Source organism: Lactuca sativa, chromosome 4 (assembly GCF_002870075.4).
Source record: "Lactuca sativa cultivar Salinas chromosome 4, Lsat_Salinas_v11, whole genome shotgun sequence".
Classification (NCBI taxonomy): Eukaryota; Viridiplantae; Streptophyta; class Magnoliopsida; order Asterales; family Asteraceae; genus Lactuca; species Lactuca sativa.
The window spans coordinates 400,344,240-400,371,307 of NC_056626.2; the positions used below are offsets into that span (position 1 = coordinate 400,344,240).

The window sequence follows — 27,068 nt, forward strand, 5'->3', positions numbered from 1 at the left end:
TTAAAAAAATGAAAAGGAAATACCTCAAGGGTATTTTAGTCTTTTCAGTTTTTCGAGGGACCAAAACTATAAGCAAACCAACTCATAAGAACCACCGATCCAAAAAAATCGAGATTAACTAAAACCCCCGTAAAATACATCCCGACCAATTTTGCTATTTTGTCCCACTTCATGCAAGCAAAAAACTGTAATATTAAATTATTAATCCCCAAAATAGCGCGAATAACTCTAATATTAAATCGCCAAAATCTACTCTAATAAATGAAAATCATTTTGCCACATGTCACACTCTCATTCATTTGGCCACATGTCATTTTGTGGTTATTTTCAATTAAAATTTTTCCACATGGCATTTTGTGGTTTTTTCCATTTAATTAAACTCCATATAATAAATTTAAATATAATAATTGCAATAAATATAATAATAAATGCATATAAATTTTAATAATTGACTTTCCTTCTAATTTCAACATTTTTAAATCAAAACTTTATTAGTTTCCTTTGTTTATTTATATAAATTATTTGTTCAAATTTAAAAGAGCAAAAAAAATTTAATTTTAATAATTCAATATTTTTTTTTTCATTTTTCTTATAAATTCAAACTTTTTCAAAATTCAAATGTTTAGAATTGTCATATTTATTTTTTTTAAAATAAACTCATTTAATACATGTTCTTATACCTAGTAAATATTTATATATTTATACGTAGTCTATTATAATAAATGAAAATCTTTTTTGCGACATGTCAAACTAACATTGATTTTGATACATGTCATTTTGTGGTTAATTTCAATTAAAATTTTTTCACATGACATTTTGTGGTTTTTTCTATTTTAATAAGTTCCACATAATACTTTAATGTAATAAATACAATAAATGTTGTAATAAATGAATATCAATTTCATTAAAAGAATTATCTTCTTATTTCAAAATTCTCAAATTAAAGTTCTTAGTTTATTTTGTTTATTTATTTAAATTTAAAAGATAAAAAAATCAATTTTAATAATTCTTTATTTTTTTTATTTTCTTATAAATCCAAATTTCTTAAATATTTAGACTTTTATATTGGTTTTTTAATAAGTCACATTAGCACAAGACAGACTTTCTTTTTTTTACTATTTTTTGTAATACATGTTACACCTAGTAAATATGAAATTATGAAAAACACACTTAAATTGTAGTAACGCTGGAAACGATTGTTGAAGCCTGAAGGCGTCACTTGATCATCTTCTGTAGGAGTGGTGTATATAAAGGAATTCCAAGAAAACCTTCAGTAGTTAGTAGCGGGAAACGGAAATGGCATTAAGCAATTCGCAGAAGGAGCTTCTAAACCTAATCCGCGATGTCTCTACAGAAAAATCTCAAGGAGGTATGCAGTTCAATCAACATCTCGTAAAAAATTACGATCGTTTTTGTTTTCATCGACTCCTGTAATTTCAAAAAACTAATCCGACCTTGCAAATCGACAGAGCGTAAGATAGTAAACCTGAAGCGGGAGATTCAACAGCTCCAATCGGAACTTGACTCTGTGAATTTGGAGCTTGAAGAAGCCAAGCGCTTGAAAGAATGTACTGAACAGGAGCTAAAAGGCTACGAAGTTGAATTGGCCATGAGCGAATCCTCAATCCAAGCTTTAGAGGTTTAACATTTCTGTATGATTATCTGTCGATCTATATTCCAATCTCTGAACACACGTAAATCACAGGACGATAGAACCTCGTTGATGAAATTTAAATTACATGTTGATAATAACGATTCGTCGATACGTAACTAATAAATCTGAAACACCGCAATTTGAGAATCGGCCATGAGTGAACCTTTAATCCAACCTCTAGATCTCTCATGTTTAGCTTAAATACCTGTGTTGATTGAAACCTCTGAGTTACAAGCGTTTGGATGTTTTCAGGGACGGATTTCTTTGATACAGGATGAAATATCTGCAGTTGGATCTGATTTGGAGGCACTTAAGGTGGTTGGTTACACTCGTTTAACTGCTTTCTGTTTTCTACTTCATTCTCATTCTAATTAATGCTTGTATTTTGAATTAATGGACCTATTCGTTCTCAAAACTGTGTGGAATCAACGTTCAGAATGAAGAAAGGGCTTTGCGGTAGGTTTCCATTGTTATTCCGACAATTTAGGTTTCCATTGTTTTTGCATTGCATCTCATTTCTTCACTTGTTTTTCTTATTCTTGTAGAGATGACTTCATTGGCAAAATGTTTGACCTTAATGCAAAGATTAGGTATGTGAAGTCACTTCATTGGATCATGATCTGTTATGAAACCAGCTACACAAATGCATATATGATATATTCATCAACTTTCTTCATTTCTAATTTGATGCAGAAAGTTCCAGCAGTCTGTGGATTCTGCCACTATTGAAGCATTTAACAGTGACACAAACTCACAGAATGGTTTGCTTAAATCTTCAAATACACATCTTATTGTCCAATGTTACCTAAATATCTAATGAAGACAGTGCTTCCCAACTAATATATTTTTTTTTTGACCAAAGTGGACATGGTATATGCTAATACAAAAGAAACTGAAGAAGCCAAAAGAGATCTTGAAGATAAGCTTGCTCAAATAATCTCTGAAACCAACATTGAGGAAGACAAATTTCAATCAGAACAAATTCTTTATATGCAGGTGATAATTACCAATTAGCTGCAAATCCATTGCATTTCTTACATGTCTTCTCATTAACAAACATTAATTCTTGGATAATAAAAAGAAAATAAAAATTAATTTGATTTGTTTTATCATTCATTAATAGGAGAAAAAAGAGCTTGAGGATTTGAACCATAGAATATCTTTGATGGAAGCAGTAATGAAAGCAAGCAAAGAGCTTCATCAATTAACCATATATCCTCACTACAATCTTCATTTTTCAAACCGGAACTGTTTTCAATGTAAAAGACAAGAATGCCCTTTTGTCCATCTTTGTGTTTTTCCTTGACAAGATCTACAAAGACATCTAAATTGGAAGAAGCATATGCTTCCTTTGGTGAGAAGCTGCAGGAGAAATGCATATGTCCCAGCTGTCATTGTGACAATGCAGAAATGTTGAGTGGCATTCTTTAGAAAAGTGAGGGAATCTAATTTTTGGTAATTTCTTGCTAAAAATAGCAACTCACTTTTACTTTTTTTTTCTTTTTTTTTTTACCAATATATGCAAAATACTTTACTTTTTTACTTATAACAACAATAAAGTACATTGCTATTAAGGGTGAAAAAAATAGAAGTAAGTTGTTATTACATGCAAAAAAATAAAGTATATTGCGAATATTGGTAGTAAAAGTAAAGTGGATTGCTATTTTTTGCAATATGTATTTTTCATGATTTTGAAATGAGTACATGATAAGTGATTTTCTTGATTACTACACTTATTCTGTATTTTTTTTTTTTTTTTTTTTGCTGGTGATGTGTTTGTTTCTTTAGATTTAAAAAGAATGCAATTTAAGTAAACATGATAAAGAAAATATAAAAATATAAAATGCAACCGAACTAGGCCTTTTGAAACTTATTATTTTGCATGAGGTTTGGATAAATAGTAAAACAACTAGGTGTGAGACCCGTGTAATACACGGGTTTTTTTTTTTTAAAAATTAATATATTTTGTTAAACATTACATGTTTTTTATAGTATTAATTTAACATAAAGACAAAAATATATAAAGAATAAATTAAGTATTTCGAAATATAAATAAATAAAATAAAAATGATAATGACAATAATGTTATAAACATTAAACATTAATTAAATAAAAATTGCTAAATATATAAAAACAAAATGATGAATAAGTAGATAAGATAATGTATAATAATAAAAACAAACATTGAAATATTGAGACTTATTTTTATAAATTACAAATTTCTAAAGACTTCTTTGAATACAACATTAGATGTCTTATTGGTGAGTTTACCATCTTTATCTAAAATTAATATTTTTAATCCATTTTTACTCTTCACTCTCGACAATGCAACATACAACTGCCCATGAGTAAATACTGGTTGTCTCAAAAACAACCCCACCTTCGATAGTGATTGTCCTTGGCTTTTATTTATTGTCATCGCAAAACATACAGCCAACGGGAATTGTCGTCTTTGAAATATGAAAGGAATCCTTTTGTCCGAAGGCGTCAAAGACATTCTTGGAATAAACGTACGGTTTCCAATATTACTTCCAGATATTATCTCAGCTTCTATAACACGTTTGCCCAAGGCAAGAACCCGTAGCCTTGTTCCATTACACAATCCAGATTTTTGATCAATATTTATTAGTAACATAACTGGAACACCGACTTTTAATACCAACTTATGAATTGGCATACCTGAAGGTTTAAGACCATTTAGAACATCAGGGGAGTATAAAGTTTCATGAATGTTATCATGAACAAAATCTGCATGTGAAAGACTATCTGAACTTAGATACTCCTGTTGGGCTCCCGGAAATAATTTTAACAAACGCTCGTTAATCTCTTGAACAACTTCATTCTTCGGTGCAAGGATTGCTCTTTCTTGAAAATAAATCGGATTCTTGGCATTTTCAACGATCGAAGGATAGACAAATTCAATTAATGAACCAATAGGATCAGTAGAATCAACAATAAGAAGATCATCAGGAATATCAATAATTGTCTCTCCATCATTTAAACCACCAACCTTTCCTTCTCCTATATCCAAAATCCAATTTGCAAAATTTGTCGTTTCTTGAATATTGGATGCGAGAACACTTAACCTCATGTTTTTTGTCAATGTTAACACTTTGCAATTTGACCAAATGTAAGAAGAAGATAAAGAAGCATTAACAATTTCTTGCCTGCTTCCGTTAGGAATAACAGGTAGAATTTGTCTAAAATCTCCTCCAAAAACAATTGTTTTTCCTCCGAATGGCAACTTTGAGTTGGTACGAAGATCACAAGTGAATATATCTTTCATAGAACGATCCAAGGCTTCAAATGCATGCTTATGAATCATAGATGCCTCGTCCCATATAATCAATGATGTTTTTTTTAACAATTCAGCTACATCACTGTCTTTCCCAAAAGAACAAAAAGAATCCTCTGTAAGATTTAGAGGAATTATAAAGCGTGAGTGTGCTGTTCTACCTCCGGTTAGTAACAACGAAGCAATACCACTTGAAGCAACATTTAGGACGATATCACCTTTAGACCTTAAAGATGCAGATAAAGTCTTCCAAAGGAAAGTTTTACCAGTACCTCCATAGCCATAAACAAAAAACACTCCTCCTTTATTCTCTTTAACAACTGTCATGATTTCATCAAAAATTGAGCGTTGTTCAACTGTTAATGATTCAAGTAGCTGATGAGATTCTTTTTGTAGAATCGTTATATCAAAATCTAACTCCTCAGTAATTAAACAATTGTTTGTCGAAGATACCAGATCATGATCAGGGTAAGGCATCCCAACAAAATCTCTTAGGCTTGAACTATTTTGGAGTAGAATTTTTTCAATCTCATATAGCGTCAAGTTTTTAATCTGATCGTCATTAAGTGATAAACCTGTACAATAGTAAAGTTAATTTAAAAATATTTGTATAATTATTCATGTGAAAAATATATATAAATAATGTGTCTAATGTAAATAATAGAAAAAATAATAATACCTGGAGGTAGAACATAAGTTAATGATAATTGTGATAAGTAATAAATAAGTAACATAATAACTCTTGTGTTTTAATTTTTAATTTTTTTAAAATAATTATTTGATATTAGTAAATAATTGAATAAGTATGCATATGATGCATGGTTTTTTTTTTTTTGTTCTTTCGCAGTTTTGAAGATGACTGAAATGGACATTGATTTGAGATTCTTACTTTATTGCATGTCAATATGGTAATATTAAGAATTTTGGCAATTTATATATGCAAAATTATCAGTTTTTTTGTATATTATTAGGTCTAAATAATGTGAGTTATTTTTTATGCATTTGATGGCAGAGATAAAACCAAAACCAAAAGGTATTTATACACAAAAATTCAACCTTCATTTGACCATTTTCATACCATAACAAAATATAGAAATGGATCAAAACCATATATTGTTTAGAACAAACACAAAGAAAACAATACTACCGTTTAGTTGAAGCTGTCACAAAGAAACATCCAAAACCCAAATCCCTTATTGAATTAAAAAAGTAAAAGATAACACAAATGAATATTCATAGTTTACCAAACACAAAATTTAGAAATCCAAAATAATATGCAAGTAAAAGAAGGAAATATAAAAAAAATATCTTTGAACAAAGCAATGAGTAGGAAAGAAAGATTGTTGATTACGATTATTTTTCCACCTTAGGAATCAACAATTTGGTTGTTAATCCAGCTTTGTCTTTGTAAACACGGGGTGAATTAGGTTTTGTTGACGATTCATAAACGTCATCATCAAGATCATAAATATCTACGAGCTTACGTTTGACACTTGTAGGTGGAGAATTGAGGTTGTTGGTGCCTGTTACTGATGATGGACTTGTAGTATTACCAGATGGAATATTTGACACAGGAGTATTATCAGCAGTGTGGGAAATAACATCCTAAAATTAAAAAGGATAAAATATGATAAATTATCAATGAAAATGATGATATATATAAGAAAAACATGAAAGTGTAGTTTACCTTACAACCCACTGTGTCTTGAGATGCAAATTCTGAGCCAATTACATTAACAGAATCATTATCCATGTCCTATAATATTACGGGTAAAAAAGTTTGCTACATTAAGGATTCTATGAAATCTGATGTAGTACAGTAATTAGAATGGTATATTTTTACCTGTTCAATCATATTCTTCTTCTCAATGTTTTCCAAAGCAGCAATAATGTCTAAATTATCTGTTAGCTTGGAAATGTTGTAAGAACGAAAACATTTTGAGACATTGAAAGTCTTGACAACGATCTTAAAAGCCAATTTTTTATTGAGCATGGCGTTCAACTCATTTGGAAAGTCACTTGGATTGTCGAACTAAAAAAATTAATAGTAAAAAATATGAATTAAATAAAAGTTTAAAAAATAACATTAATGTAACAGTATGGTATTGATTATAAAATACATATACCCTTTCATATCTTGATATTAATTCAGCAGCAGATATTTTCAGAAGATTTCTTACTTCACGATCAAACATTGTAAGACTCACCACTCCAACTAAACCTTGAACTCGAACTTTTATCATGTAACTAAAAAAGAATATATATATATATATATATATATATATATATATATATATATATATATATATATATATATATATATATATATATATATATATATATGAATATAAATTTGTAAGATTGAAAATACATATAAAATTATTGAATAATAATATATTATGTGTTTATTTGCTAGATACCTTGGTTCAGCAATAACATCTTTGCCATTGCAATCTTTTTTTGGACAAAACATCATCTTTTTCTCTTCAAACCGGTCCAAGTCATTGACCATCTCATTTGGAACATCCATTAAAATAACCTTTGACTTGCATATTGTACACGCATTATAGTACCAATTCCGCATATCTTCAAACATCTTTATTGTTCCAAGAATTACCGCAAAACTTCCCTATGATAGTAGGTGTATTTGTTGTTAGTTAATATTTAGGTATTGGATTAATTATATTAATAAGGGACTAATTATGTACCTCATTCAATTCATGAATAGCGGATATTTTGTAAAAGGCGTTTTTTTGAAGAAAATCATCATGTAGTGAATACATGATCGATGATCCTGATGCACGTGAGACCGAAGAACACGAAGAGTCTTTTCTTGCTTGTAAACTGTTATTGTAGCAATTAATAATTATTATATATCATAAATATCTCTTTAATAAAATATTGTATTGAAATGAGAAATCGTTTAGAAAAATCATGAAACCTTTTTTTGAAAGCACTTATCTCCTCAATGTCGTCCTCAATAAAAAGCTTTGTTGCCAAGTACGTGTTGTTGACATATGGACGATCTAAAATGGGTATTTTAATTTTTGTATGAATGCTAATAGTTTCATAAAACAAAAATTTTAAGAATATAAATATTACAAATTAGTATCATGGTAAATACATACGTCGGATATTCTTGAACTTAGCAAGTTGAATAATCATTACAAAATGACCATGATGCTTTGAAACATATGCAACAATTTCTTCAGCATAACGTCCCCATAGAGTAACAAAAACTTCATGTCCTCTGTAAAAAGAAATAAAATTAAGTAACAAATGTAAGGATGTGTTTGTTATGGTGTAAAAAATCAAAATTGGATAAGTCAATCCATTAGCAAAGGGATTGTAGGGAATATACTAACCAAATGACACATTGGGTTGGACTGAATTAGAATGAAGTTGTTTGAAGTCAATGAAAGCAAATGAATTCCGGGGCCCACAAAAGTCTTTGCATCTAATAACCTTAGTGCTATACTGGAAATAGAGTTTATGTGGACCATCAACAAACTTTATAGCACCATTATTTAACCCTATTGTGGGTTTTTGAATGTAATAATCACCATATTCTTCCAAAGTCTTTCCTTGTAGGGATGCAAATGGTCTATCGACATTACATTCAATTTTGGCGCCCTATTAATAGATAAAATAATATAATAATAAGGCATACTACACATAAAAATAATTATAACTTAACATGTATAAATAAATAATTTTAAAAATAATAAACTAAAAAAACACAAAATACCCTTTCGTCCATCAATATCATTCCAATCATACGAATCTGTTTCCACAGACGGATGATTCGAACCTTGATCATGTAGTCATCTTTTGCAAGCGCCAAGTCACTGATCATGGTAACATTGGTGTTTTCCATTAAACTGTAAACAAAACGTAGTAACAAAGATTAGTTGTTATATAACAGAAAAGTATTATAAATAAATGACAAAAATAATTTAAGGAAATATAAATCAGGGACATATAAGGAAATATATTGTGAAATGTCCAAAATACCCTTATGTGAAAATACCAGCAATATATGTAAAACCAAACAGTGAAAAAAAAATATGTTACACTTTTATGTTCAAAAGGCAATTATGTTGTGGATAATAAAATGAAGGTGAATTTTTTTATTGGCTCATCTTTAATTGGTATGTATGCAAAGTGTGGGGATTTGGTGTCATCAAGGAAGGTTTTTGATAAAATGACAAAAAAAAAATTAGTAACCTGGAACTCCATGATTACAGTGTAAGTGTTTTTCATTTATGATTCTTCAATTATGAAACAAAAAACGTTAATCTCACTTTTTTAATGTTTACATGGAAGGTATGCGCAAAGTGGATTATCACATGAAGCAATTTCAATCTTCAACATCATGAAAGAAGAAGGCGTAAAAGCAAATAATATCACATTAAGTGGAGTTTTATCCGCATGTGCATCACTTGGTGCTCTTGATATTGGTAAATCAGTAGATGAATATGCATTAAAAAATGGTCTCCAAAAAGACATATATGTAGCAACTGCTTTAATCGACATGTATGATAAATGTGGGAATGTAGACCATGCATTTCAAGTTTTTGAAAACATGCCGTTCAAGAACATTGTCACATGGAATGCCATGATTTCTGCTTTTGCTTTCAATGGAAGGGCAAAAGAGGCAATATTGTTATTTAACAGAATGTCGGTTTTCACTTAAACGACAGCATATAGTTTTTTTAACTCAGAATAAAAGTGCAAAAAATAACAATCACAATTGTTGCAGGAGGGTGTGTGACAGGGAAAAAAAATTCTTTGAGGCATTTAATCGAACACCTTATATGCAGTAAAAAATGTGTAAATAATTAGTATATAAATTTGTATATAAATCGACCATATGATGGAAAGGAGAAGAGGAAAACATCAAATGTTCAAATAAAAAACAATCAAATAATTTTGGTCATTCTGTAAAGTAATTGTATCGATAATTACATAGGCTAACCTGGTGTAGAAGATATTGTTGATAATGGAGTTTGATGATGAACTTGAAGGTGCTGTAAATCTTCAATCTCTCAATAAAAGGCGTCATATGAATAAGAATGAAGCTGTATATATTTTTCAAATTTGATTTTGGAAAGGATATGAAGAATAGCTGTGATTGAATTGATCTGATAAGTTTCTGCAAATAAGAGTCAATATGAGTGTTGATTACCGACAATTGTGTATGTTATTTAGGGAGATATATTTGGAGTAAATGTATTCATTGACAAAAAACTGAAGGATATCGCCGGTTCCTTTAATTTTGTATAATGCAGTAAATAAATGAGAATTTATAATTTGAAAAAAAAAAACAAAAAATCCATAATTTGCCAAGTGGAAAAGAATTTAATTGAAAAAACTATAAAAATGCCATTTGTCATATTAAATGAGAGGTGCCATGTGGCAGAGTGATTTTCATTTATTAAGGGAGATTATGATTATTTTGGAGTCAAATAGATATAGCGTTGTTTCAAATTTAATTTACAAGATCCGTCTTTTTCATTAAAAAAAAAAAAAAAAGGCTTATTGACTTAAGTAAACCGTTTTTGACAAAATTGTTTCGATCCAACTTATTTGAAAAGAATTGTAATTTATCTGAAAGTGTTTAATATACTTGAAACCCTAAAAAAACATATATTGTAATATCTTATTTCGTAAACATAAGTTAAGTTATAAGTTGTTTTAGATAAACAATCCCAAATACCCCTAAAAAACCAAATAATGCCATTTGGAATGTTGATGTAGACATTTTTTTATGAGCCACTCAAAATAATTTACAGTCTAAAAATCTTATGTGATTTTTGAAGGTGAAAATTATCAAAAAAAATTGCATTTATATCTAAAAAGGCTTATAACAATTTAGGTGGAAATTACGTATGTATCACGACAAATACAATGAAGAAAAGCTTCCAACCTATGCCAGCCTTTATTTAATTTTAAATTTTAAATTAAAAGGTCTAAAATCTAAAGATCACCTTTTTTATGACGAAAGATTGCCCAAATCAAACTCTAAATATAATTAATTTTATATTTATAAAGTGCTATAAGTTTCCTTTATTACAGTTTCTTTTGGCAACCATTTTTTTTCGCTAATGATGGTGGCATGGTATGCAATATTTGACCTGTTATTCGGTTAATCATTTTTTTTTTTTTTCGTTTTAGAAATTTTTATTCATATTGCTAGAAAGCAAAACCTTTTACAAGTTAAATAATCAAAATAGTCTTTAAATCAAATTTTCAACAATTAATAAACATAAGATACAACCGAATTTTTTAGCCCAAATCCTAAGCCCAAGCCCAAGCCCATTATTGATTTTCAAACAAAACCCTCACCCTAAACCTAGCACGTCATATTAGAATAAAACAACCTCCGTTCCATTTTTCTTTTTGTAAATTTCGATCGCTACTATATAAACCCTAACGTATAATAAAACTTCAAAAAGATCAAAGAAAGAGATCAGAGAATAGGAGAAATTCTGATCAAGATTATAAAGAGAGTCATCTTGATGCTAATAAGGACATGAGTCGTATTGAAAAACGAAAATCTGAAGATTTTGGAGGTGACAATGATACGTATATCTTTTGATTAATCAAGACATTCTGGTATTTAATTATTTATTTATTTACAGATATGTATAGTGAAGTATATAGTTTCTTTGAGAAAGTGAAGGATGGGTTACGTAATCACGATGATTATCAAGCATTCTTGAAGTGTCTTCATCTCTATACCACTGATATAATTACAAGAAACGAATTACAAATCTTGGTAATATATGCTTTTTATTTAATATTTTAAATATTGGAATTAATACAATTTAATATTTGTAACGTTTTTCTTTTTTTTTTTTCTTTAAGGTTTCTGATCTACTTGGAAAGCATCCGGATCTTATGAAAGGTTTCAGAACAATGGAACAAAACCTTTTTAAACATATTGCTAGTAATTTGTAAGTTCTCATTAGGTTTAGATAAAACGCAAAACAATTATGATTATCTTGGACTCAAATAGATAGCCTTGTTTTAAACTTACAAGATGTTTGCTTGTGTCTCTTTTTCATTAAAAAAGTGCTTAGTTTTTGATAATTTTTTTCATTCTAACTTATTTAAAAGTAATCACTATAATTTATTCAAAGTGTTTATTATACTTGGAAACCAATTTACCTCTTTACCACTCTTTTAATTCTAAAAAAATAATATAGATCGTTTTTTTTCCTGATCAGTGATACATATACCAATTTACTCTTTTTTTTTGGTCATTTCAATAAATAAACAACATTTGTGGGACAATAAAAACAACTTATCAGTTATTGTGTTGGTATTGTATATTTTTTTTTCAAAAACTTTTTTTTTTGATACCGCATAAACTAAAAAATATATTTATAAATAAACATAAGTACTGTTAAATAAACAATATCAAAACGTCCCAAAAACCAAAAAATGTTGTTATATTGTGTTATATTATATTATTTCAATATTGGAATATTGATCTAGACAATTTTTTATATGCCACTTAAAATAATTTAGATTTTAGAGTCTAAAAATCTTATATGATTTTTGAAATTTTGCATTTATATCTTAAAAGGCTATAGCAATTTAGATAGAAACTACGTATGTATCACGACAAATACAATGAAGAAAAACTTCCAATCTATGCCACCTAGGGTGGACCTAAAGGTGTCCTGAGAGGTTCTGTACAGCTACATTTTTTCGTATTAGTGTAAAAAAAAAATTATTAATATGCATTGCATTATACAGTATATGTTTATATTCCTATTTCATGACTTATAATCACTAAAGGCGCCCTAGTCAGATGAATATGTAAACACTCCTTCTGCCTTTAAATGCATCATTGAATTCCTCTTTGTAAGCTATTGAAGCATTTGCCATAAAAGTTTAAAATCCAAAGTTAGTTTGATTTGTTAACATCTAACAATAAATCTCAGACTAAATCTTTGTTGAAGTGAAGATAATTAATTTAGAAGTGAATTTATTCTCAAGTAAACTTATATATATATATATATATATATATATATATATATATATATATATATATATATATATATATATATATATATATATATATATATATATATATATATATATATATATATATATATATATATAAGGGGGGTTTTGTTATCTTCAAATTAAACTTCATAAGCAAACAAATTAAGAATTAAAGAGGCATTTCCAATTCCAAATCCCATTTGAAACTATGTTATAAGATGTAATGTGACTGTAATTTATGTTGAATCTAGGTTGGTAATTAAGATATTAACATGCTCTAATATTTTCAAATTGACAAAAATATTTTACTCAAAACATGATCTTTAAGTAAAACTTCAATTAGTTGATGAAATCCAAACAAGCAATTAATACCAACAATGTCAAACATTCCTCATAAACTAGGGAATATGAACAATCAATCTTTGATTAAACTGATTTTGATTCCATTGAACCCAATTAAGTGTTTGTTACCAACATCAAATCATAAAACATATACGAATTTCACAATTTGACTAACAAGAGTTAGCAATACATGGCTAAATCAAAGTACAAATTCAACAAGTTTAATCCTTGAACAAACTTGCAAAATGAGAGAATTAATTTCAAAGCGCTAAAGGATGAAAAAGTACATGAAAATCGCCCCTTGCAAGTTCTTGGTCAAAGTTGCATTCAAAATGGTGAGAAAACCTCTTTTAATCGGAAGTTGGAAATCACAAAACCTGTCAGACTCCATTCCATGGCCACGAGATGGTATGCCTAGAGATTTCACGCCTGTGGAAGGGGTTTTTGGCTTGCTGAGAAATTCATTCCACGAGCGTGGAACGGTCAGTCTAAGCAGTTAATATCGGCGATTTCCAGGTGATTTTCAGGTGGGATATCGGTTATCGGTACTTTTCAAAATAGCGGTGTCAAATATCAGTCCAAAATATCGGACTGCAAAAATCGGTGATATTTACCGATATTTCCAGGTGGATATCGGTTAAGTAATTTTACTTGCTTTTTTTAGTGTTAAGTCATGGCCTTAAGTCTTATGGTCTTAACTTAACTGAACCTGCTATTATGTTAAGTACTTAATTGTTAGTTTTAGGTCATAAACTCATGTTTTAAGTATTAACCGATCTTATTGTTATGTTAATTGTTAAATACTTAAGGGTTAACTTGCTAGTTTCTATAGGTTTGATCATGTTGATGTGTTAAATACTTAATTCTCAAATGATGATGATGATGATATTAGAGTTGATGTGGAAGATCTAGATAAAATAATTGGATGCCTTGTTTGATGTGGATTTGGAGGAAGATTCCATGACTTATGTAAGATTATGTTTAGAACATTGATAGTTTTGAGTTTTGACTTTATATATATTTATATATATATATATATATATATATATATATATATATATATATATATATATATTATGCATGATATAAAAATATCGATATCCCACCGTGATAAGCTATATCTCAAATATCGGCCCTTGACCGATATTTGATTTTGGATCGCAATAAATGCCTAGCGGTCAGTGTTATCATTTCACAACCGTAGAATCTCCTGAGTAAACACCCAACTCCAAAAATCTTTTTTTCTTTAATCTTGCTCCGATTCTTCTGAAATTTCACGTAAAGCCTCCTTTGGACATCCTAAGCACGCTTCAATCTTCAAATCACCCTGAAACATCCGCAAAAATGGTGAAAAGTAGATAGATCCTCGATTATGTCTCGAAAATGCAAAATGCATTTAAAATTACAATAAAATGTTGTAACAACGTAATTTACAAAACAAATTTTTCATTTTTCATCAACCAAGTTCATATAAAAATATTCTCAAATATTTCCAACAATAGTTTTTGAAACATAACATATCCCAAGATCATAAAATCAAACTCCCTCTCTAGTGTGTACGAGTCACGCTGGCGCCTTTCCACGGTCCTCGCTAGTACTTGAAACACATAACACAACAACTGTAAGCATAAATGTTTAGTGAATGCCCCAAAATACCGCATACAACACATATGCCACTCGAGGCCATAATACGACCCTCCGATCGATGTGTCTCAGCGGGACCCTCCAGTCCCGTAGCTCATTGGACCCTCTGGTCCGGTCATAGCTCGTTGGGCCCTCCGGCCCGGTCTGTATCGTTGGACCCTTCGGTCCGGTCTATAACATCATACAACATACATATAACACATAGCACATAATCTCATACATAACACATAAGACCCTCTGGTCAACATATAATACCACTCTAGGTACGTATAGTGAGAAGACTCACCTCAGGTATCTCGGTGATTCTCTGACTCGGCAGAAATATGATCTAGCCTCCGCCTAATCACATAAAGTAAATACTCTCATAAATATAACTATACTCAAACCTTTCTTAACACCCTCAGAAGGGTAAAAGACCATTTTACCCCTTTCTTGGCTTAAAGGCCTCATTGTTGACCAAACCCTAAAACTCAACAAAAGTCAACGGTCAAACTTTGACCCGACTCGTCGAGTGCACTTGGGCGACTCGGCGAGTCTACACGTGTCCGCTAATTCTTTAGTCCCGCTTGACACGTCGAGTACCTCCCCTTGCTCGACGATTCACCCCTGGCATGAATCGCGGGGCCACCCCGACTCAACTCGTCGAGTCTCAAGAACAACTCGGCGAGTTCCGCCTTGAACTCTAGTCCTCTAATCCCCCTCTGACTCACTGAGTTATTTCCCCAACTCGGCGATTGAATGGGTATCCACTCTTACCCACCGCACTCCTGACTAGTGGAGGGTCGTTAGCCGAACGAGTAGGATAGGACAAAACCTTCCATTATAAGTATAATGAAGTACAAAAGGTAACTAAATGTTTTACAAATTCCCAATCTTAGTTACTTTAGGCAAAAGTGAATTGATGCAATTCCATGAAATTACACTTTGTACCCTTGCGAAGACGTTAGTGGAGCGTGTGTGGTTAACGGGCACACTAAATGGTTCTAAGCAAAGGTGGCAAAGGGTGACTCAATGTTTGTCATAGTTTGGTGGAGCGTGTGTGGTTTACCGGCACATCGAATAGGCGACTGTAACATGTGAGGGCACCATGTAAGTTTGCATGGTTATTCACACCCGCTTTGTGATCCTCGGTATCCCAGTCACAAACTAGATGGGCATATCGAGATTTAAACATGCCATTGAAAAGTTCAATGAATCTCAAAGGATCTAGGAGTTTTCAAAGTATTTAAAACTTAATCGGTTTTCGTTTTTCATGGTGGAAAATTAGTGAATCGTCATTCACTTACCTTCAAATGTTCTGTAATTTGGGTTACAGCATCCCTCTCCCGAGTTGTGGAATATTGTGTTGGGTCCTAGCCTTAATATCTCATTTGGGTGATTTATTAAGGACTCAATCAATCAACTAACTTGAATTTGTTTTTCTCCCGTTTTGTAGATGTCAAGGTACGACAACTATGGTCTTCCCAAATCCCGTGGAACAAGCATTCCACATGAAGATGATATTCCACGATTCGATCGAGGAACAAGAAATCATACTTCACTTCCTCCACCTCCTCCAATTATTCTCCCTAAACCACAAGAACGAAGAATTGAAAGGTTCAATGTCACTAAAGCCCTATTGGAAATGAAACATGAAGATGGTAAACCCGTGTGTGCCCACGTTCTAGGAATGAAATCACACATCGATAGGTTGATAATGTTGGGTGCGTCATTCCCTAATAAGTTGGCTGTGAACTGGGTTCTGCAGTCACTTCCTGGATCATATAATGAGTTCAAAAGAAAGTATTATATGATGGATCATGACGATAACCTCATTGACCCAACTTATATGCTCATTGTTGCTGAATCAGAAATGATTTGGCAAAGCAATGGAGCATATTTGTTGGAAAAGTCAACCAACCGTGCTTCCGGGGACGTTCTAGGAGAATCGACCTACGTTTGCTGTCAAGAGAAAGGGCGTTGGATACAAGTCTGCCCTAGGAGCCCGAAGAGTCCAGAAGATGGGAGAGTCAAAGAGTATGGTTGCGCTTCAGGTAAAATCCACTATCTAACTCCATTAAGTTCCTATTTGTTGATTCTTTATACATGATGTGATAAGATTACATTTGAATGTTTTGCAGGATCAGTGAAAAGAGAGGAAGCTTGATGAAAGAGCAAGATGAATGTAATCACAAAGAAATGGATCTCGATCGCATGGATTTGAAGATTAGATTTTGAGCTTAGGAAGTTATGATAGAGTTGTTAGGAATTTTTCTTTTTGGCTACATAGTTTTTCAGTTGAGTTTGCATTGTAAGGACAAATGTTTTCCGCTGCTTTTATGAATAAAATAAATTTTGGTTTGACTCATTTATTTATTTATTTATTTTCCTTGCAATAAAATCATTATGAAAAATTGATTTTTGTATATTTCTACAACGAGTGGATGTGATTCTTAATTATGATAATTTTGGAAATGTCAAGAATTTACCAAATACGAAGAGTTTCTCATCGCCCAAGTTTCAATTGGACAGAAACTTGGAATCATGCAACTTGGTTGCACGATGAATGAGAAATTTCATATTTGGAAATTAGACTAATTCGTTGACAAAGTGTCAAGTGAAGGACTGGGAGATCGAGTACACAAAGTTGTGTGTTGATCAAGTCCACCACAAGGGCAACAAAGATATTCGTCATGATTTACTAAAGGATTAGTAAATATGATTATACTTATAAGATTAAGTGTAATTCTGAATTGATTTAAAATGTTTAAATCAATAGCAGAACGAATAAAAGAATCAAGTAGGCAGAAAGATAAAAGTTTCTCTATTCTAAGAAGAAAGGAGAGTACCTTTTATACTTTATGATATGTCTTAATGATTAAGAACCATATTTCAATTGATCCTCTAAATAAGTCTTAGTACAAGTGTATGTATAAGAAGAGGAATCAAGAATTGAAGAAATGGTTAAATCAAGAAGTCAATCATACTTCATTCCAAAACAAGTCTTAGAGTTAAGATTGTAATATTGAGTGACAAGTCTTAAGAAGGTTTATAACATTCATCAAATGTAGAATTTTGAAAAATGTTTTCCTATTCTTGCACATTTGAAATTGGAAAGTTGTGATGTCTTGGATAAGACAAAGACCAACTAGGACATATTTTATGAAATGTTTTGTCTTGATAAAGGTTACACTAACTCTTGAATATTTGTTTGTCAAGAAATGTTTAGTGACAAGAGAATCTTATATGTCAAGGAGTCAGTGGGAGTCTTAATGGTCTTGAAAGGTTTCAAGAACAAATCAAGAATAAACCTTATCGATCATCACTAGCACACGAGTAGAGGTTTACAACCTATCGTGTTGACATTACCTTGTTTCTGTGCCGTTCCAATTGAGTTAATTATGCATGTGAGCCCTATGAGTTCTCATTTGAATGCATAAAAGGCAAGGACCTTGATCAATTGAAAGTACATTGATTGGAAAGGGTGAGCTGCTTAACTACTTGGAAGACATGGTGGGCAGCCGTGTTACCATAAGACAAGAAATCAAGATTGAGAAGGTTCGGTCCATATGAGTTTGGATTTGTCGCAAACTTTGGTTTTGACAAATTCACATGGATAGGAACACATACACCATTAAAATATAAGTGTCATAAGATTCTCTCCTTCATGAAAATGACTGTGAGGAAATGGTTTCACTAAGGAAGATTTTAAGAAGATAGTGATTATGAAAATTGTATTCTCGAATTCGATTATGGTTACAGTATCCCTTTCCATGATTCGAATTATGAGATTTGGAAATTAGTCTAAATTGTTTAAGACACACATATAAACTATCTAAGGCAAATGTGTATAAGTTTAAGAAGCCTTGATAAAAGATTATCAAAGCATTGGGTATTAGAAATATGAACTTAACGAAATTCAAGAGGCATTGTTTTTCTGAAAGTTAAGCTGTTTCTGAATACATGTCAAAGCTAGTGGGAGCATAAGTGTTATGTTTGTAATAATCATCGTGATAGTGGGAGCATAAATGTTATGATTTCGTGATTATTAAGGCAAGTATTGCAAGTTAACAATATTAATTACAGAAAACAAGAGCCATACTTTGCAAAGTTGTAAGGATTGAATAGTTGTTTTGCTATAATTAAGGGAGAGGATATTATGCTTCATTTCAAATCTAAAGGCTTATGTTGTGGAATATTAATAATATTAGTCAAGGATACATAGTGTGTTCTTAAATTTCGATCATTATAAGAACGTAGCACATAAAATATTATGGCAGAAGATTGATAAAGTATCAAATCTTTATGTAAGCCATTATGCATCGTGTACCACACGCTTCGGGTATAGGATCGATTGCAAATGCTATAATATTTGACCATTCTTAAATTTTCCAAATGTCTAGCGCATTTAGAGGGAAAAGGACAAGAATCGGTTTTGACTAAGATAATTAAACAAATATCAAAGGACAATCCAAAGTTCGTTGAGGATTGGTCGCTTGTGAGTAGTTGGAAGTATAGTATTGGATGGACCATATTGACATTATTATGAATAGAGCAGGTTCTATTAAGAATGAGTTGTCATATGGAAAATATGGAAACGTTTCCACATTGGGAGTTGGATATTGAAAGTTTATGTCTAGATTAGAAACTTTTATGCAAAAGGATGTTCAAAGGAATGTACTTTGAGTGAGAGACATCACATCTAAGGAATTGTATTGTAACAATCTCCGATAGAGGAATTTGTAATTTCATTGGCAATAGTCATTGTGACTTTAGTGCAGTGACAATACGAAAGGATCATTGCATAAAACGTTAGAATCTAACATATTCCATAAGTGGCAAGAATTTGATATTATTTCACTTATGAAAAAGGATTAGGAGTTGTGAAATGAGTATGATTGGAAATGTGTTCATTTGATATATTTCACAAAGTAAGAACCATAGGTAAGCATTGTGTGCATGCTAAGAGCATGGGACAAGTGTAGTAATAATTCAAGTAAGAAGTTGATTACCCGAAACGACAAATAATGAGTAATCGATATGGTGATAAATAAAAGGTGTTTTATTTATACTCAAAGGTTTGAGGCCATATGGGATTAGTATTATTCTTGTGTTTCACTTTGCATGTTTTGACTTCCTGAATAATTTAATTGGTTGAGAACAGTCAAATTATTCAAACGGGCCACAATCGTTCATATGTTGGAAGTAGATATGAATGAAGATTGTCGTGAATTGGTGTGTGGATTGTCTAAAGAGTATTAGACATAAGCAAATGTTTGCTGCAACGTTCATGAGTGCTTATGAATATGATTTTGAGCATTGAATTAAACCCACACTCACTTGGATCACTTCATGGATTGTTATCATAAGTGATTAGTGAGACGATAACATCTTATATTCTTGAAACCGAGATGTGTGAGTTGTATCTTGCGAGTCGGTTGCACATTGATAATATGTAAACGCACTAGTAACTTGGTGTTATAAAATATATTGTTGTGTGTGATTCGGTGAGTGAGTGCAAGCGAGCATTGAGTCAAAGTTTATCTGTTCATTTTATCCAAAGTAAGATAAAAGCGATATCTGTGGGCCCCTCGATGATTTAGTGATGGCACCTAAGTGCTTGGCCAAGCCGGGACTAATTTGATATGTTCAAATTGTAGTCTGTTGTCAGTCGTCATAAATCTGAATTCGGAAAACAACACATAGGCAAAGAGAATGATTTAGATCCATGTCTCAGTCTATATGATATCTATAATGGAGGAATATATGATCCCTTATCTAAAGGACACGCGTATCTGATATGATCAGAGTTGACAGCGGCTTTAGAAAGCTACGATTGCAGATCAGGATCTGAAGTCATATGCAGAATAGTTATTAGACTTATCCAAGTAGGAGACTGTTGGATTAGTGTCTAAGTCCATAACTATTTTGGTATGTACTTGACCCGATGGTGCATGGTCCTTTTGGGTTGCCTTCACCAAAGCAACTTGATAGGATGAATAATGGAGAGAAAGGATTAAATATGATTTATTAATATATTATGAGAATAATATATTAAAGGAGAAATCATATTGTTTAATTAATATTAGTCAAGAATTAATAAGAATTAAGTTTGTGACTAAAAGACATTAATTAAACTTAAGGGACTAGAACTGTCAATTGTGTGATAGTTGAATATTGAGCTAATGGACTCCATATTAAAGGGGTGGACGAATTCTATGGGGAAACCCATTAGAAATTTTCCTAGGCCTTTAAAGAAGGAGCCCATGGGTTGCTTAGGGCTTAAGCATCCAAATTAGGGTTTCCTTGTTTGATAACCCTAATAACCTCTCTATTTAAAGGACCCTTAAGGCTCAAAAACGTGGTGAACTTGTTGATTAGGGTTTCCACACGTTTTTGGGCAGCCTCCTTCTCTTCTCTTCTTCATCCTCTTGCTCTTGGTGTTTGTGAGCCATTAGAGGAGTGACATTTGTGACTATAAGCTTTCTAAAGTCATTACAAGGAGGAATTGTGATTGTTATTGCTACATAACATTCAAGGTATGATCTAAACCCTAATTCATATGTTATATTGATTATCATATACTAGATCTAGGGTTTATAGTCTTGGATGAATTACATGTACAATAGAGAAACCTAGATCCAAGCATTAGGATTTGTATGAGCACATAGGATGTTCTTATAGCCAAAACCCATCAGATAGGTCGGGAGATCGGGCACGAGTGATTATCCGACATCAGCAAGGTGAGTCTTCTCACTATGCCTTACCCGATGGGGTAATTATGTGTGACCAGAAGGTCTTATGAGTATGATGTATATGTGATGTATGTTATATGTGATATGTTGTGATATGAGTATGATGATGTGGATCGGAAGGTCAAGATGATATATATTGGAAGGTCAACAGAGTTTGGGATGGAAATCCCCTAAGACACTTCGATCGGAAGATCCTATGGTCTGGAAAGGCATATGTGCGGTATGTGGTATTTTAGGGAACTCACTAAGCATTCGTGCTTACAGTGTTATGTGTTATCTGTTTAAGGTGCCAGTGATGATCGTGGGAAAGTGCCGACATGATTCGTACACACGCATACCGGAGTTTATATGTTTTTGATCTTGGGGTTTGTATTGAGATAATGTTGATACAATGTTTTGAAAAGTGAATGTGAATGATATTATATGGTTTTTAAAAAGTGAGAAAAAAATTTGTTTAAATATTTGCGGTGTTACAATTTTCATCCTCAAACCTAAAAAACAAAACTATAAAAAAAAATCTAAACCAAAGAAAGCTATAGATACAAAACTATATTGCAAGATTAAATCTGAAAACCTTTTTCCAATAGATGCAAAAATCATTTTCATCCTCAAACTTTTGTTTTCATACCAGAAGCGAAAACCATGAAGAATATTAGTACTATCTCAAACTCACCAGTTATCCCATCTTCTTTTCACAACCAGGAAAAAATTATGAATATTATATTGCAAAAAAAGGTATCTGAGTTATCTCATCTTCTCATGGTTTAAAATATTACCCAACAACATGTAACACCTATCCGAGGCATTATTTAATTTTCTAAGTTTTAGGGTTTTGATGCTAGGACTCGACGAGTTGGGAGCCCTGACTCGTCGAGTAGAGAACATTTCGAGGACGCAAGATCTAGGCCCTACTAGACGAGTTGGAAGGCCAACTCGACGAATAGGTACTATAAAGGAAAAACCTTAATTTTAGGGTTTGCACCCTATATAATCTCCTTAAGAACCTTGAGGCTGACCTTCCATCCACCTCCAAACCCTAAGAACGTCCGTGCTAAACCCTAATCCCCATTCTCTTTCATTTTGTGAGCTAGAGCGACTTGTGGAGCTTAAAAAGAAGTAGGTAGTGAGAAAAAGAAGAAGATCCAGCAAACCAAGCCCTCACTCTTGAGCTTGACCATCTTGTGGATTGTGGTAAGTCTTCAAGATTCAATTTTTATCTTAGAATATGGCTAGATCCTGAGTTTACTCTTCATTTCTTATCATTTTGTTGATTGCATGCATGGGGTTCATAAAGTTTGCAACTTTATGGGTCTCCAGGGCAAAATAGTCCCAATGTGGGCTAGATATAGCTTTTGGTTAAACAAGGATGCCATGCAAGGGTTTTTAGAGTATATTTCTCCTGTTTGGCCATTTTGACTTAAAGACATGCATTGGACATGCATGTCCATAAAGCCTCCATCTTTGGAACGTTTTGAGGACTAGAAACTCCTCTGGAAAGGAGGGATTCCAGATCCCTAAAGTTTTAGAATGCATGGCAATACTTTTGAACTTTCCAACCTTTGATAAGGGTCTTGGAGCATTTAGAGTGGTTCTAGAGGGTAAAGTTGGAAACTTTATCCCTCTGGACACCTTAGGGTTTCAGATCTAAGCCCTGGTATCCCTGCATTCGGTGAAATCATCATAATAAGCAAACAGGGAGGGGGGATCGACGAGTTGCCCTATCAACTCGATGAGTCAGATTGGGTTTCCCCATCTACTGATATCAAGTGAACTCGTCAAGTTGATGAAACAACTCGGCGAGTTGGCTAGGGTTTGTTCAGGTTTTCTGGACTCCGTAGGAACTCGACGAGTTGCTAGATGCAATCAGCGAGTTGAGGTCAAGATGGACTGTTGACCTTGACTTTGACCAGGGTTAATCACATGATGACTACATGCAGTTGAGGAGGAGCGGTGTGTGGGATATATCTGATCTCAGCTTATCAATTCAACATTCGAGAGGTGAGTCTTCTCACCATACCAATGGGTCTAAGGCACCGAGGCCGGCCCATTTTATGATATATGGTACACTAGCTGAAGTTATATTCAAGGTATGATAGTTGATTATGTGCTAGGAAGTATGCTAGTTGTATATGTGTTATGTTTGTATGGAAGACCATGGGAGAGCCCATGACACCAGATGTAAGACCATGTGGAGAGCCCATGGAAACCAGATGTAAGACCATGTGGAGAGCCCATGACACTTAGGTGTAAGACCGTGTGGGGAGCCCATGACATCCTGGAGTAAGACCTTGGGGACGAGCCCACGACATCCCTATATATTGTATGCATGGCTTATGTGGTATATGTAGCTTTTATGGCTAATATGATATGTATTATGTGGATTGTATGTGTGATATGCTCTGGGGAAATCATTAAGCATTAGCTTACAGTTTGTGGATTTGTTTCAGGTACATCTGAGCCAAAGGGAAAAGGAAAGGCTTGATGACGCGGATTGCACACTCTCTCAGGCGTTTTCTATGGGACACTCTGATGATTTGAAATAAAATTGTACTTAATATGAATTTTGAAAACATTTGTATTTGGGATTTCATGGTTCGTGGACAATATTTTGGTTAATCAAAAATGAAAATTTTCTTTTGAAAATTGGGTCATTACAAGTTGGTATCAGAGTCTTGGTTTGAGGGATTCAGACACACCCTCGGGTGTGTCAGGACTAAAACTGACGAAATGGTAAAATTGCTTTCAAAATAATAAAAAAAAGTTAGAACTTTTAAAGCATGGAAAAGAAGAGAGTGCAACGCGCGTGATCAGCCGAGCCAAGTAAGTGTTTCCCCAATATATTAGCCATGTATACTGATATGTGAGTTGTGATAATCGTATGAATCTTGCTACGTGTATGTTTTCTAAATTGTATACGGTTAGGGTTTTATAGACTCAGAATGATTAATTTGGCCTTATTTCCTGTTTCTTGTTTGGTTGTGGTCTTAGGGTAGAGTCTATTATTCGAAAGTCTATTTGATCCTTTTCTGTGTATAATTTGTATGCATAAGGCAACCTGTTATGATTGATATGGGTAGAGACAATCTTAGGACAACCTAGGATTTGAGCTACTGATGTGCACAAAAGTACCCACTAATTTTAATATTTATAACCTAACAAACTTAGACTATCTATGCACTTATAGGCAGTGTACCTAGTCAGATTACAGTATAGCTTAGGTAAGTCGGGTGTCGATCACAGGGAACGGTGGATTAATTTAATATATTTGATTATAGGTTACAGGTCACACGAAAATAATAAATAAAATGGTTTAATAAATCTCAAACTAACAATTAACAACTCTCGATAAACTAACAGGAAAGCAAATCTCTTCAGGTACTTTGGTTTAGATAAATTACACTTTAAAAACATAGACAATTGCATACACAAATTCATTTATTCAATGTTCACCGATTCCTAAAATGATTAGATTCATGTTCACTATAACTAATCCTTTAGCAAACAAGTCAATTCAAACAGTGATTAGTTGATTAAACTAACATGCTTCCTAGTGTTCAGTTCGTATCAAGCAAGACTTGTAAATATAGTTAATCAATTTAGACATTTAATTAACCTCTTGTTGATGGTCATCAAACAAGGCTCACACATTAACTTACTTATTCTCAAATTAATCCTAGTTTCACATTCGTTATTTCTAGTCTTATAATCTCGATGGTCATCAAAAATCATAAGAGACAAGCAAATCAAGCGGATGTTCAAGCAACTCAATTCACTTAACAATTAACAGAAAATAATCATCATTAACACATGAGGATCTTTAAACAAGCTTGGCAAGATAAATTAAACACAAATAAACTATTTAATATAGCAATTAGTCTAATAATCAAAGCTTCATTCAATCTTAAACGCAAAGTAAAAGGGTTTTACACCTAAATCAGAAACTAAATACAGAAAAGTACCACAATGGAATGCTAAACATGGTCACGTCAGCAAACCATATGATAACCGACATGTATCCGCTCTCCAATCCTTCCGATCTCCGCTCCCGTTAGCTTAACGGCCTTCCGGCCGCCTTCTAGACCCTCAAAACGGCTTAACAGAAGTTAATTGTCGGCTAAATTAGGTTAGAAGTCGAATCCCCCTTCCTGGTTAGCTAAAAATCGACATTTATAGTCTTTGTGGCCGACCTAAGTACGCTGGGCGTACTTAGGATTACGCAGCGCGTACTCAAGATAATCACGCGATCAAGTCTATCCGGTGCAAAGGTGTACGCGGCGCGTACCATTTCATTACGCGGGGCGTACTCGCTACCTCAGCATTCTTTTTCTTTCTTTTAGCTTCTAAGCCCGGTTTCCGCTTCAGTCTTTTCTTTTGTGCTTTATCGACAACAAATAGCTGCAAAACATAATTCAAAGTATTATGAGTACTTTTTAGTTCTAAAATAGAATAAATAAGGCCAAAATATTAAGATAAAGTGTATAAAAATATATATAAAAATACACATATCAAAATACCCCACACTTAGCCTTTGCTTGCCCCCAAGCAAATTTGCTTTTATTTTACCAATATCGCACTAAACAATCCATTTAAAACTCAGCCATTATGCCAAGACCTCAACGCGTACATTTGTGTCTAATATTTTCCTAAAGTACCCCCATATTTTAAATACTCACAATCATCATAAACACTCGCCTACTTTTTCCGAACAATGCTCATTTTATGCAACCCTTCGAATCCATCCGCAGAAAACCTCCTAACCTCAAGGTATTTTTAGTTGAGCAACCTAAGCATACATAATCTAGAATTACAATTTTCCGATACCACTATGGAGCTTTATTTGAATTCTTCATTTCTTTGGCAATTTGATCTTTGATTTCTTTGAATTCACCACCTTGTTGTTTGATTTTTGGTATCTTCAACTTTTTGGATTTCTTCAGAATTTTGATCTTTTGATCTTCACTTTATTTTCTCCAAAATTCTTCAAACTTTTTTCGTAATTCTCTTTTTTTTTTTTTTCACATGTAACTCACTTTTTTCACTCAAATCCTACATGCTTAAGCAGAGGCGCTCAACCTCAACCTTTATTGGTTAATGATAATAATTTTCTTGGATACATTTCAGGTTTAGGCTGTTAAACATATTGCATCCCTCAAACCAAGCGGGGTTGTGTTTTTGTTTCATGATTTCACTAAAATAAGGGAGGCCACAAATGCACTATAACGTGTATTGGCTCAACTAAACATTTGAGTTCTCATCGGATCATTTCATACAATATTAGCAAAATTTAAATTATAACTAGATTTTCTAAATTAAACTATTATTTCAAGTTTTTAAAAATTTTAAATTTTCCAAATTCTAGCAATTTCATTTTTTTCTTAAT

The 27,068-nt window shown here is 32.5% G+C and overlaps 6 protein-coding genes across 6 annotated transcripts; 3 read left to right on the forward strand and 3 right to left on the reverse strand.

Annotated features, from left to right (window-relative positions):
• Positions 1–1,091: 1,091 nt before the first annotated feature.
• Positions 1,092–3,384, forward strand: LOC111902162 (uncharacterized). Its single transcript, XM_042901531.2, has 9 exons — positions 1,092–1,369; positions 1,470–1,639; positions 1,907–1,969; positions 2,091–2,110; positions 2,200–2,244; positions 2,348–2,415; positions 2,517–2,650; positions 2,778–2,866; positions 2,971–3,384. Exons 1-9 carry the CDS (start codon positions 1,297–1,299, stop codon positions 3,083–3,085), a joined length of 777 nt encoding a protein of 258 aa, XP_042757465.1. The 5' UTR covers positions 1,092–1,296; the 3' UTR covers positions 3,086–3,384.
• Positions 3,385–3,866: 482 nt separating this feature from the next.
• Positions 3,867–5,683, reverse strand: LOC128133750 (uncharacterized). The gene is made up of 2 exons (XM_052771285.1): positions 5,629–5,683; positions 3,867–5,524 (listed from the first exon to the last, which is right to left on the reverse strand). The coding sequence occupies exons 1-2, from the start codon at positions 5,681–5,683 to the stop codon at positions 3,867–3,869; spliced, it is 1,713 nt and encodes a 570-aa protein (XP_052627245.1).
• A 475-nt stretch (positions 5,684–6,158) lies between these two features.
• On the reverse strand, positions 6,159–7,181 carry LOC128133957 (uncharacterized). The gene is made up of 2 exons (XM_052771455.1): positions 6,637–7,181; positions 6,159–6,554 (listed from the first exon to the last, which is right to left on the reverse strand). Exons 1-2 carry the CDS (start codon positions 6,700–6,702, stop codon positions 6,303–6,305), a joined length of 318 nt encoding a protein of 105 aa, XP_052627415.1. The 5' UTR covers positions 6,703–7,181; the 3' UTR covers positions 6,159–6,302.
• On the reverse strand, positions 6,733–8,826 carry LOC128133751 (uncharacterized). Its single transcript, XM_052771286.1, has 8 exons — positions 8,698–8,826; positions 8,461–8,582; positions 8,074–8,199; positions 7,891–8,007; positions 7,658–7,793; positions 7,370–7,578; positions 7,076–7,196; positions 6,733–6,981 (listed from the first exon to the last, which is right to left on the reverse strand). The coding sequence occupies exons 1-8, from the start codon at positions 8,824–8,826 to the stop codon at positions 6,733–6,735; spliced, it is 1,209 nt and encodes a 402-aa protein (XP_052627246.1).
• Positions 8,827–9,063: 237 nt separating this feature from the next.
• Positions 9,064–9,645, forward strand: LOC128133752 (pentatricopeptide repeat-containing protein At2g34400-like). Its single transcript, XM_052771287.1, has 2 exons — positions 9,064–9,197; positions 9,276–9,645. The coding sequence occupies exons 1-2, from the start codon at positions 9,064–9,066 to the stop codon at positions 9,643–9,645; spliced, it is 504 nt and encodes a 167-aa protein (XP_052627247.1).
• Positions 9,646–11,339: 1,694 nt separating this feature from the next.
• Positions 11,340–12,718, forward strand: LOC111891958 (paired amphipathic helix protein Sin3-like 1). Its single transcript, XM_023888025.3, has 3 exons — positions 11,340–11,524; positions 11,594–11,730; positions 11,820–12,718. Exons 1-3 carry the CDS (start codon positions 11,485–11,487, stop codon positions 11,910–11,912), a joined length of 270 nt encoding a protein of 89 aa, XP_023743793.1. The 5' UTR covers positions 11,340–11,484; the 3' UTR covers positions 11,913–12,718.
• The last annotated feature ends 14,350 nt before the right edge of the window (positions 12,719–27,068 follow it).

Coding starts and splice junctions, on each gene's coding strand:
- LOC111902162 (XM_042901531.2), top strand. CDS start 1,297: ATGGCATTAAGCAATTCGCAGAAGGAGCTTCTAAACCTAATCCGCGAT. Junction 1,370..1,469: donor TACAGAAAAATCTCAAGGAG/GTATGCAGTTCA, acceptor GCAAATCGACAG/AGCGTAAGATAGTAAACCTG. Junction 2,867..2,970: donor GAGCTTCATCAATTAACCAT/ATATCCTCACTA, acceptor GACAAGATCTAC/AAAGACATCTAAATTGGAAG.
- LOC128133750 (XM_052771285.1), bottom strand. CDS start 5,683: ATGTTACTTATTTATTACTTATCACAATTATCATTAACTTATGTTCTA. Junction 5,525..5,628: donor AACTTATGTTCTACCTCCAG/GTATTATTATTT, acceptor ACTATTGTACAG/GTTTATCACTTAATGACGAT.
- LOC128133957 (XM_052771455.1), bottom strand. CDS start 6,702: ATGGATAATGATTCTGTTAATGTAATTGGCTCAGAATTTGCATCTCAA. Junction 6,555..6,636: donor AAGACACAGTGGGTTGTAAG/GTAAACTACACT, acceptor TTTTAATTTTAG/GATGTTATTTCCCACACTGC.
- LOC128133751 (XM_052771286.1), bottom strand. CDS start 8,826: ATGGAAAACACCAATGTTACCATGATCAGTGACTTGGCGCTTGCAAAA. Junction 7,579..7,657: donor CTATTCATGAATTGAATGAG/GTACATAATTAG, acceptor CTACTATCATAG/GGAAGTTTTGCGGTAATTCT. Junction 6,982..7,075: donor TAATATCAAGATATGAAAGG/GTATATGTATTT, acceptor TAATTTTTTTAG/TTCGACAATCCAAGTGACTT.
- LOC128133752 (XM_052771287.1), top strand. CDS start 9,064: ATGAAGGTGAATTTTTTTATTGGCTCATCTTTAATTGGTATGTATGCA. Junction 9,198..9,275: donor TGGAACTCCATGATTACAGT/GTAAGTGTTTTT, acceptor TTTACATGGAAG/GTATGCGCAAAGTGGATTAT.
- LOC111891958 (XM_023888025.3), top strand. CDS start 11,485: ATGAGTCGTATTGAAAAACGAAAATCTGAAGATTTTGGAG. Junction 11,525..11,593: donor AAAATCTGAAGATTTTGGAG/GTGACAATGATA, acceptor ATTTATTTACAG/ATATGTATAGTGAAGTATAT. Junction 11,731..11,819: donor GAAACGAATTACAAATCTTG/GTAATATATGCT, acceptor TTTTTCTTTAAG/GTTTCTGATCTACTTGGAAA.